We start from the raw sequence: 12,156 nt of genomic DNA on the forward strand, positions 1-12,156 counted from the left end.
AAATCTATGAGAAACACAGGCCAAGGCGGGCGACTTGAAACCATTTGCCCAGAGATATTTAACAATTATTCCATGAGCGCGCGTTGGATATGAGATGGTAAATAGCCAACGAGGCCCGTAGGGCCGAGTTGGCTATAACCAATCTCATATCCAACAAGCGCGAATGGAATAATTGTTTTATTAAATTCGGTGCGTTCGTATTCTTGGAAAGATAGCTTGATTTCATTGGGTTTTAATTTTACAAACGACCGGAAGTCGATGTGACAAAAACAACAACAAGTGGGAAATCACATGACATGCGCGCCGTTTGTAAAATTAGTTGAATGAAAAATTTGAGAGCGAAGCAAACGAATTTGCTGAATGAAATTGCAATCAAATAGAATTCAAGAAACGTCTATCAAATGAAGGAGATATAACCTTGGCCAGACAGTTTGAAAAGCGTTCGAGTTCGAGTCATGGAGAAGAGCTAAATAATTGTGCACTTGCACATTGCCATCGTAATAATGCTGCGGAAAACTTTGATCGCCATGTGACACAGACGTTGTGCCAAAATTATTCTTGACAAGATCTCTCTCAGGATTCCCTTGCTTTGAAAGCCTTGGCATTTCGAGCTGTATGTGTGGAGCTCATTGTTGGTCAGTTTTAGAGTCAAGGACAGCAACTATCTTAGCGTCAGATTCATCTTCAGAATCTCCGAGGCCACCCCGGTGGTTTTTCGTGGCTGGTAAAGAACCGGGCTTACTTCGGTTCAGCTCAAAACACTCAACTCCTTGAGGTGTATTTCGCAAGGACAGAATTGTTGGCGCTAGCTGTCGTTGATTCTCTTCGTCGTCGTCGGCCAAAAAAGAGACTGAGATAAAACTAGGTCGTCCTCTGTAGCTGTGCGGGATTCTTGCTCTCGGCCGATCCGAGCTTGCTTAGTCGAACAGTTTCCTCATCTGCTCATTGGAAACTGGTTTCTTATGGACTACGCCGGCAATTATGCCTGTTTTCCTGCGGCCTTTACAAATGCATATGCTCTAATAATTTATTTGCCTGGTCAGAGATAATGGAAAACGGTTTGTTGTGCGGCGGCGAGCGAAGGAAATGATCAACTGGCGGCTTTAATGGATTTAATCAATGAACTTTTGCAATACGTGTCATCTTTCTTCCTCGCAGACGAGTAAAAACACTTCAACTGAACATTCAGTTCTTCTTTTGACATTTCTTATATCGGTTTCGAAAATTTGGTGCCACCAGGACCAGCAAGCCATTCTGTTCAGGTAAAATTTGTTTTTGTTATATAATCTTCATGAATGCGTAAAATCTCGCCGGTCATATTTTAATTTTGCAACTTTAAGGGAAACTTAACGTATACGTACCGTTAAATAATCTTATCTCGAGCTTTGTGGCTTTTTTGTTGTTACTGGGTCGGCATTGTCCATAATTTCCTGTATTTGCTGTGTAGATAGCTCACCGAATGTGCTTTTTTTCATCCATTTTTTTTGTCGACGAACCTTTGCTTCACGCGAAAAAGCTCATGCCGAGCGACATTTGCCGCTTTCATTTCCATATAAGGTCAAACGCAGGTATAATGGCTGGTAACCGAGATCCAGTGAACCAGTCAGAAAGCTAGAATTGCATTATCCGAGGCTGAGAATTTAATAATTTTTGATATCCTAACAGGTGGGTGTATATTTAACCCGTAGAAAGTGTTTTTATGGTATTTAAAGTTATAGCCCATAGAAAAATATGGCGATGTTTTTAAGCAATAATTCTCTTGCGACATACTGTAAAATTTTGTGTTTCAGTTTTACCTCTTTTCGGGCTCAAAACTAACTTTGATTTATTTTATTTTTCGCTCAGTCATACTACCAAGACCTGAACTGAATACAAAATCCATTGAAAGATTCTCAAGTAGTTGTTCTGCGGAGCGCGAAGCAATCAAATATTCGGAAAATTCAGCAAAACCGGAAGTAGATTTTGAGCCCAGTCGGGTCGAAATCGTTTTTGGCGTATTTCTACCAAAGAAAGCTGTATTAGCAGAAACTAACTATGGTCCGTTTCTATTCTTACTAGGACCTATCTATGGACAAAATACAAGCGAAATCAATTTTTCGACCTGTGCCATTGATAGGCGATTTAGGTCCATTTTTATAGGCATTCACTCTTAAATCATTGATGACACACTTGTTCTAGCAAACCCCAATTAAGAATTTACCAGGGAAACTCGGTGAAACTGAAGAAAAAGAACTGTACTCCTTTGATTTGTGTCTCGTAGCAGTTTCATGCAAATCATACTAGATCAACAACTGAGGGAAAGAAATAGAGTGTTTTTCAGCTGAGAGTCGTAAAACCAAACGCAAACCAATTACTTACCACTTAGACACTCTCAAACCGTAGTAAACCCAAACCCAAGGTAATTGGACTGATTAATTTCAACACTCAAATGAAAACAGCTCTGGCTGATAACTGACACAAAACCTCAATTTCTTGATGCGAAAGGAAAGTTTCAGTACAAGCCGGTACAGAATTGCCTCGCGAATTTCAAAGATTCAGAAAGTTCAGAATTTCTCTTCCGCCAGATCAAGCGATCGTGGCACTGATTTGGTAAATAATAAAATCGGATGGTAAGTTTCTGTTAAATTTTTTTTTCTGCAAGATGGAACAATATGAATCATACTAGAATCCTTTTATTGAAAGCCTTTTTTTGCGCGGCGAAATGCCCTTGTCAATTCGGCAGTGTTTATTTACGTTTAGGATAACAATGGTAACTAAAAGTAAATTCCTGGCTATATATTTCCTGTGCATTAACGCGAAAGTTATACATCTGAAGGAAGCTGCCATTTTGAGATGGGGAAATAAAGTGTAAACTTATCCGGCCATGCTGAAGTGTTTACAACAAGAGATAATCTCAGCTCTTGACTAGGGCTTTATAATATCGTATTTATTTTTAGTGCTAAGCTGTGGTGGTGGGAGTAGCGGTGGTGGCGGCGACGGCGGCACTGGTGGAGGTGGTGGTGGTGGGGAAGGCGGTGGTGGTGAAGGCGGTGGTGGTGAAGGCGGTGGTGGCGGTGGTGGAGGCGGAGGAGATTGCGGAGCCGGTGGCAGTAGACCTCGTATTGTTGGTAAGTAGTTTTCTTGCCGTTAATTTCTCCGTTTTAAGTGAAGCAACCTGAGAATAGTTTACTAGAGAAGAAACCAGTCGTTTTCTTGCAATAGAACAGTGCAATATAAGAACCTAAAAGCCCCCTAACCTTGGTAAGTTATGTCCTTGTATTCTCCATTTTAAATGAAGCAAAATAAGACTTATCCACTAGAGAGGAAACCTAAACCTTTCGTCCAATAAAACAGCACTATGTAATAGCATAAGCCCACCTTGAGAAAAAAAAAAACATAGCTTCCAGGAAAATCAACTGCATTCATGAAACTTTTCATATACTGTTGATTGGCGGTAACGATGTTAATATTATATACCTCACTCTCTCATTCTTCTGACTCCATTACTTACCCCATTCAGTACTTCCAAGACAGATTACTTCCTTACTCTCGTCCTTGTGATAAAAGCGATAAGTATGTTAAAGATTATTGTACATCGTTCAGGTCTTACTTAGTTTTATCCAAGAGTGGGAAATTGGCTGAGTTTTGTGTTCTTTCAATGTCGTACCAAAGAGATGAACTTAGCTATGGATAAAGGCCTTTTTGATTAATTTTTTTTTATTTCTTAGCGCCAACAACCCATGAAGGTGTAATGCCAAAAACCCATGAAGGTGTCATGCCAACAGTCCATGAAGGTGCAGTGCCAAAAACCCATGAAGGTGTAATGCCAACAGCCCATGAAGGTGTAATGCCCAAAACCCACGAAGGTGTAATGCCAACAACCCATGAAAGTGTAATGCCAACAACACATAAAGGTGTGATGCCAGAGACCCATGAAAGTGTAATGTCAACAGTCCATGAAGGTGCAATGCCAAAAACCCATGAAGGTGTAATGCCAAAAACCCATGAAGGTGTAATGCCAAAAACTCATCAAGGTGTAGTGCCAAAAACCCATGAAGGTGTAATGTCAACCCATGAAATTGTAATGCCAAAAAGGCCTAAGGCTTTAGCGCCATCCATCCCTGAAGAAGCTGACGACGAAGATGACGATGATGATGACAAATGATGACTGATCAAGATTGAAAAATCAGGCCCTCACTGCCTTAATTTTTACAAGCAAGCAATGCAGTCACACGACCTGCCAATATTACGGTCAGTTTTGAATAATAATCGTAGTGGTAGACTTACAATGTAATGTAAAACAGGAAGGCAATAAAATTTACATGAACATGAACAGCTTGATTGTTTTAGCGCATTTTTTGTTTTACCCGTGAGAAAACGTACGTCCGACCGACTCTTAGATGAAAAGTTCACTACTGATGAAATAAGATCGTCACTCAGAGCTTTAGAACAGTTATCTTGTGGTAGTATGGGAGGTTTTCAGTACACAAGTTTAGCGTGAGGTAACTGATTGGATTCATAAATGTCGCAGCTCAACTACAGTTCTGATAGTAGAAGCGCCTTTTACGATTGCCGGGGTGATGATATTTGAAAACGTAAGTAAATAAATGAGTTAGAGGGAAACAAGGGTATAGAAATATTTTACGTAGAACAAAAGCCCATGTATACAGGGGTTTAAAAATAGTTTTCATTTGGTGAAGCCCCGCCTTCAATTGAGAAGTTAGAGCGCTTGGAAATCGTTTAAAATTACGGCTTTCCAACACTGGTGGCCGCCATTTTCGAGATTAGGAATGATATCGAAGCTATGAAGTAGAATTAGACAAGACTGGTTTTTGCGATGAACCTAAATTTGTCCTTTACGCGCCAGAATTATGGTTCACTTGCCTCGCTGTTGCAACACCGACAAAAAGGCCAAGGGACGGGTCACCTTTCGTAAGTTACCTGAGAATGAAAATCGTAAAAAACGGTGGTTGGCTAAGACAAAACGAGAGGGTAAATTTGAAGCCCGGGAACTGTTTTGTCTGTTGCAACCATGTTACCGCCAGTGATTACGTGCAAGATCTTCAAGTACGAAATTTGTTAATATTATTTGTACTTGGCATTCTCATGATCAATAATGCGTGGTATTTTGCGTTTAAAGTAGATTTTATTGCTGTATTGCCGTTATTTTGAGAGCAGGTGCGAATTTTCTGTGCTTTGGCGCCAATACAATGTTAAAAGACTTATATCAGTTGACAAAAATAAGCCTTAGGCCTGTGTTCTTTTTTCTTTTGTCTTGGGAATAAAAGCTAAATTTAAGGGATTACCCTGGGTCGGTCCACAACGTGGACCCTTCAATCCAAACTCCCTACTGGAGCCCCTTTTGGACCCCTTCTGGACCCCCTTCTAGACCCCTTCTGGACCCAAACTGGACCGCTTCTGGACCCCTTCTGGACCCCAATCTGGACCCCCTATTTTCTCTTCCAGAAAATACGGGTTCCTGATTTAGATAATTAAATTTAGAACATAACACGATGAAGTCTATTTAATCAGTGAGCAAAATGTGAAGGAATTAATTAATTCACGCAGCGTTGTGTCTAGAATAATATAATGGCTGCGGCCGCACTATGAGAGTTAACCGGATTATTTCTAATCAATAAATTACGATTGACCGGTTTACCAAAAATCGTGAGTTTGCGCTATTTTTGGCAGTTCATTAAAGTTAAACCGGATTAACGGTTACCATGGAAATTAATTTTCGTTCTAAACTTTCTTTTAGCGGAAACAGTCACATTATTAATTAACCTTGTTTATTTACTATGGCTTGAAAGCTCGATCTGGTATACTCGCGGGAAAGTTCTGCGCGGGCGCGGACTTCCCGGAGAAGTGGTGTCACTAAGATGTCAGACAAGCGGCCAAAAAGGCAACAAAGGTAGTGTAGGATTTACAAGTATTTTCAATATAGAATTTTCTGAAATTCAATTTAAAAATACCAACTGGTTATCACGCAACCTTGTAGTGGCAATGCGCTGATGATAAAACTCCGGAAAACTCGGACGGGGAGCTTTCAAGCTCAAGGACTTGTGTTTCCATCAGAAGAGAGAAAGAGGTAATTGCTTTTTTTTCCAAATTCGTTGATGTAATCGTTTAGAGTTTTGAGCTTTCTTTGCTGCAAATATACGTTGCATTTCAGAAGCTCAGAAGAATTACTTAAAGACAAACAGGAAGAGATAAAACGGAGGCAAGAGTTAGAGGGACGACTGGGGAAGGAGAGAGAAAAGAAAAGAAACAAAAAAAAAAAATAGTAAATTCGCAGACTGCTTTAAAATGCTTTCCTTTTCAAGATCATTTTCATGTACATGCACTTTCAAACTAATAAATTTTCAATAGCGAATTACTATATGATATAACCTCATTATAGTATTTTCTGGTAAACTCCTCGGAGAAAATGGATCCCTCACATTTTTTGACCATTTCTTTTCTTTTCTACAATTAAATCAGATTTAGCTTCAAAAGAGTTCATTTTCTGCAAAAGGAGGTAGTTGTCAAATCTGCAGAATGTGTACTCCAGAAACTCAACAAATCTTGCACTCAGAGAACTTGTCTTTTTCCCTATAAATGGATTGTATGGAAGACATCCTGAGGAATCACAAAGAGAGACAAAGAGAGACAAAGAGAGACAAACACAAAGAGAGAACCAACTAAAAGGATGAATGGGGAAAGGGAGAAAGAAGAAATTTTGATGAAGAAAAATGTAATTTTTTACTGCTTTTGATGCACTTCTGACTCTGTATCAAAATGGCCATACACCAGTAAAAACCACTGATATGAATGAGGGATCTTTGAGTGTCGAAAAGTTCTTGGTTTTGCATCAACTAAGGTACACGATCGGCTTCAAAATCTCTCGCCACTTTTTCATCCAGACAGAGCTAAAACCAAACCCAATCGTGACTCACTCGCAAACATTTTCCCACCGTTCATTTCAGCTACATGTAATTACTGGGAGTTTTTATTGGTTCATTGTATTCTCTGTGTCCTTTGTGATTGACTAGAGTTTTTAAAATATTACTTTGCCTTTGTTTTTACAACACTACCCAATTGAAAACCACTTTTATCATGAATTTAGGTGACTTAACAGTATCCAGCAATTAGAATTTGATGGATCGGTATAACCCCTCTTTATCACTTGATGCTACGATCATGGCATCAAAAAACTGCCCAATGATTGGTGAACACGTTGTTGTCATTTTTGTGACACAATACGTTACCATAGCAACAGTATGACCTGCTAAAAACACCTCTAATTTCAGCTTTAGGGGCTTGTAATTCAAAAACAGCACAGTAACTTTTTTTATTGTATATTATCAAATTTTAATAAGCATAATGAGACGCAACTTTTGGCAAAGTTTAAAAGATTCTGTTCATAGGCTTCAGAGCCACCTTAAATTTTCAAAACTTTAAGGTGGCTCTGGTACCTGTGTAACATTGTTGGCTAATCGCTTGCATTCGACAAAACTTCCAAGTGCTCTTTCACCACGAAATAATATAGCCGCCTGTACATGTCCTGATTTCAAAGCTCTTGCGCGCTATCTGGCTATTTCAGACCAAAATGTATGATTTTCACACTTTTCCGTCGACATTTGTCGGTAACTATTATAGGTTACTCTTTCCATATTGCTTGTTTGAGCATTATGGCAATAATATTTTAAAACGGCAAAATCTGTAAACCCAATTTTAGCCTAAAATAACTAAATAGCCATCGCATATGGGGTTTAAGAAAACCACGACGGCAACGGCAACGTCCCTAAACAAAAGGTTTTATGAGGAGAACAATGGCCGTGCATTTGTGCTATAATTCTTGGTACATTTCTGGCTTAGCCGTCCTCTGCAAAACAACATCGTGAAATGACCAAATTCTGCGTTGTCTGGAAAAAGGTGAGCCACGACGGCTTATTTTTAAATTTTTATTTCGAATTTATCGATGTATCCTCGATTTAGTTTCGTGATAGGTTTGACAGTGATAAACAAAGTAAGTGACTTAAGGGTACCGCGAAATTCGTAGGCAAAATATAAAATCGTCAGGGTACGGGTCCTGGAAAACCTAGAAAGTCCTGGAACTTTATTGTGGCATTTTTCAGGACTGGAAAGTCCTGGGAAAAGGCCACTGGTCCTGGAAAGTTCTGGAAATCTGTTAAACTCAAGTAAAAAATATGAAATGTATGGCAGACAGTAAGGAGAATTAACATTGAGATATCGGGAGTGAAAGGGTTAATGTGGATTTTAGAGTCCTGCAAAAATCAATCTGAGTCCTGGAAAAGTCCTGGAATTTTCTCTCTGAAAAGGGTACAAACCCTGAATCGTTTTTTAATCGGCTTTGTCCTCGATGTCGCCGTCGTGGTTTCTTAAGGTCCCTAAGGTGGTGAAAACATGTACAACTTAACAAATAAAAGCAACAAATAATCAGCATATGAATTTTAATGTCTCATGTTTAATATCTGATGTTTTTTCAGGGTCTGGTCTGTACGCATTGATGGAAATGAAGCCGGAGCAAATTGAAATATGAAGCCGCTAAATGCCTTTCCTTTAACAAATAAGCAATGCAGTTATACGAATTGTCGATATGCAGTTCAGTTTTATATATAATCAATAAAACGTTTACAGAGCTGTAAAACAGCAACGTAATAAAAATGGCACGAAGACAGCAGGCCTGAAAACACGGTGTTTCTACGCCTTGTTGCCAACTTTCCCGCTTCTTAGACCGACAGAATCGGCCCGTCCCACCGACTCACAATCAAACATTTCATTAATGATAAAATACGATCCTCATGAACAGCTTTGCAATTCATCACATTTACTTGTTAGCCTGTAGTAGAGTAAGAGGCTTTCAGTATCATGCAAAAGGCATTGCAGTTTACTGATTGGAATATCCAAAAGTGATGTAGATATTTAAAAAGGAAGGGGTTAAGGTGTTGCAAAATGCCCTAATTCGCCAGAACTTTACAATCCGGGGTGTAACAGTGCGGTAAATGTTGGAATTTACCATTTGCGCTGCACATTTAGCCCTACGTTCATTATTAAACATTTACATCACATTTGCGAGAGCCAAATTTGAGCAAATATTTTTTTTCGTCCAGTGTTATCTTGAAATATAGATTAATTACAATTGCGACCGTGTTGGTGTTTAATTTTTAGAACAATAGGCCATATAATTTTTAATTTCACAAATACCAAATTTGCTTATCATCAATTGACAAATCAAAGTGGGGATGCATACTCCTCCGACATTGGTTGTCGGTGTGGTGCCCGATTCTCGATACTCTCTCGCCTTATTACAGTCTAATATGTATGACTTTATGTCCTTAACTTCACAATTTCTATCTTTTGGCCACTTATGGCATGGTATGCTTGGCCCGGTTGTGCAAAAGCCGAGGAACGAAAACCCAAATTACAGCGTTACCGCGCATTCTAGTGGCTATGAGCTATCCAGGGTCAAGTTAAAAACGTAAATGATACCAAGCCCCAGAAATACTGGAATATTTTTCAAATCTCTCTTCTGATCAAATCTACCATTTATTTTATTTTTTTCAGACAATTTTTTTTTAAGAATGATGAAACTGTTTCGAAAGCTTGTTTGTAGGTTAATTTAGATTAAAGATGTCGATAAGGGAGCAGTTCGTTCGTTCGGGGAATTTTCTAGCAAGACAAAAGCAGTTTAATTTTAAACTGCATAGTGGATAAAAACTACAAATTGAATACATGTATACGTAAACACAGACACTCTGTATTGGTCTTGAAGCGATCTTTGCTCTAATCGTATCTATAAAATCGTTATCGGGTGTCCTCAGAAGGACAACTTTTTGTAATTGGATACCTGTGATTGGATATATACGCCATTCGCACGTCAATTACTGTGCTTTAATGAATCTTTCATTGTTAGGTGCTTCCTACATCTTTTTAAACTTATGGAAAGCGCTATTGGCTTTTTCACTGAAAAGAAGCTCTGAAAAGACCTTTTTAATCTAGAAATTTGTTACAATTCAGAGAGTAATCGTGCTCGTAATTTTAAATCGGCATCGCGTTCGAGCTCGTCAGATTTTAAAATTACTTGCGCGGCTATTCCCTGTAATCCACTCGGTTCAATTTCTATTACTTGTCAGACGGAAATAAGTTTAGACGTCAGTCCAAGGAAAACAGAGGATTAAAAAACAAACTTTCAATACGCTTGACAAGAGTATATGACGTAACGTAAGAAAGAACTTAGGTTTTTGGAATTATAGTTACGTTTAAAACAAAGTTATGACACAAAAACTCTCCAGCAAGGACTCGAGGAGCGTCCGCTTTGGGCAGCCGGCGAATGACCTTTTTGCATACATACGAATAAGACACATTCTCATCAAAGCTTACCGCATTAGCACGAGTTTCTCATTTTCAGGTCACTTTCCTGCAAACAAATGCTCATCTCCTCGTCATGTTTAACGCCTGGTCGAGTCAAATGCTCATGAAATTCAGCCTTCAAGTTGACCATAGTACTAATTCGAACATTTGAAGTCAACTCCACTTCAATTTAGCGAAACACCTAATAACAAGGCTGGCACGATGAAAGCTTTGGGTAGTAACCGCGCAAACACGAAAACGAGGCTCGTGCTGACTGCACGGTTACTATTCCAATATGGCGTCAGGTTCGGTTACATTTTCAACATCGCGTCGGGCTCGGGCGTTCTTGTTCGGGCCGATTAGTAGGTCGCGTTCGATATATCAATATCCTAACATGGCTTCGAAGCTTCAAGGAGAAAAAAATGAGAGCGTTTCTTTTATTACTATTTCTTGGAGTGCACAGTAACGGATACTTTGACATCTAAGAATGGTGACGTTTCGCAATCAACACCCTAAGTGAGACCAGAATCCTTGATTTGTACCCGAGAAGACTAGAATCCCCGACCTTTTCATAGAGGAGTCCCTTCCCCACTCCCCCCCCCCCCTCTCCCTCCAGCTTTCGAACATCGCGCAGTCCAAGGCCGTTTTACAGTCGCTTGCACCGTGCCAAGTTAGATATTCTTTGAATTTCGGACACAATTACTAAATATCTTACCGTAGAAGTGATCTACATTGAATAGACTTTCGCACGAACTTTTTATAACTAGACGCTAATTATATAAATAACTTATTTCCCGAAGGTGTCCGCTTATACAGGTTTAACATTACTCGATTGCCGAATACAGAGGAAATATTGAAAATCACAAAATTGATAAGCTGTATGAATTTTCGAATTATGATTCAACTCGTGATTAAAAGGTTTGGACGATCAACAGAGAAGAGAATTGAGGAGAATTCGAACGAAGCGTTTGGCTATTATTTAAACTGTATTGTAAATAAATGCTTCAAAGACGAATACAGACATAGCGAAATGATTTGAACAAAATAGTGGATAAATAGAAAAAAATACATTACACAAGACTGGGAGTTCATCAGTCACTAATATCGCCTTGGAAAGCGAAGAAAAAAGAAAAACAAACAAAAAAACAAAACAAAAGATGTTACTTTAACTTAACCTACGGATTAAAACCTCAAGTCAGTGGCATCAAAATTGTCACTTTTTAAAGACGATGCATTTTCCAAGTTGAATTGTTCATAGCCCCTTTGTGATTAAATATCTATATCGCATTTGCACCATAGTTAGTGGAGGGGACTAGCTATGAAGACCGGCAAACTTCAAAGAGATAGGTTATTGTTTGAGTTTTTCTAAGTCACGTGACAATGACCGTGCACACTCAAATTCAAGATGGCGTCTTTTGCGAACGAACGTGTGGTCATTTGACGTGTTTTATACGCTAAGAAATGTAGTTCTGTCATCGTGAATGGTTTTTGAATGTTTATCATTTCAAAAGTAAAATGCCCGGCGAAAACTGTTCGGTTTTTGGCTGTGGTAAGTGCCGGAGGACGAAAGGAATCGGCATCTGGAAACTGCCCTCTGCACGAAATACCGAATACAAGAAGTAGCGTGAAGAGTGGCTGAGTGAGATCACGAAAACAAGAGTTATTGACAAAGATTTCCAAAAACAGATCGACAGTGACAAGGTGTTTACCTGTGAGAAACATTTCAAACCTGAGGATGTAGAATTATTTAAGTACTGCTGTTGTTATGTCCGGTTTTTTTTATGTCAACATAATTTAACTATCTGTCAGCTGTCTCTCGTTTGT

General features: G+C 39.1%; 1 protein-coding gene across 1 annotated transcript in view; it reads left to right on the forward strand.

Moving 5' to 3' along the window:
• The window catches only part of LOC145487795 (uncharacterized), a 167,839-nt gene extending 162,307 nt beyond the window's left edge, over nt 1-5,532 (forward strand). The window contains exons 2-3 of the mRNA XM_081466599.1: nt 2,937-3,107; nt 3,708-5,532. Coding sequence (XP_081322725.1) covers nt 2,937-3,107; nt 3,708-4,144 — 608 coding nt within the window. The 3' untranslated portion in view covers nt 4,145-5,532. The remainder of the gene's footprint in view (nt 1-2,936; nt 3,108-3,707) is intronic.
• The last annotated feature ends 6,624 nt before the right edge of the window (nt 5,533-12,156 follow it).

This window comes from Orbicella franksi, chromosome 1, assembly GCF_964199315.1.
Source record: "Orbicella franksi chromosome 1, jaOrbFran1.1, whole genome shotgun sequence".
NCBI lineage: Eukaryota > Metazoa > Cnidaria > Anthozoa > Scleractinia > Merulinidae > Orbicella > Orbicella franksi.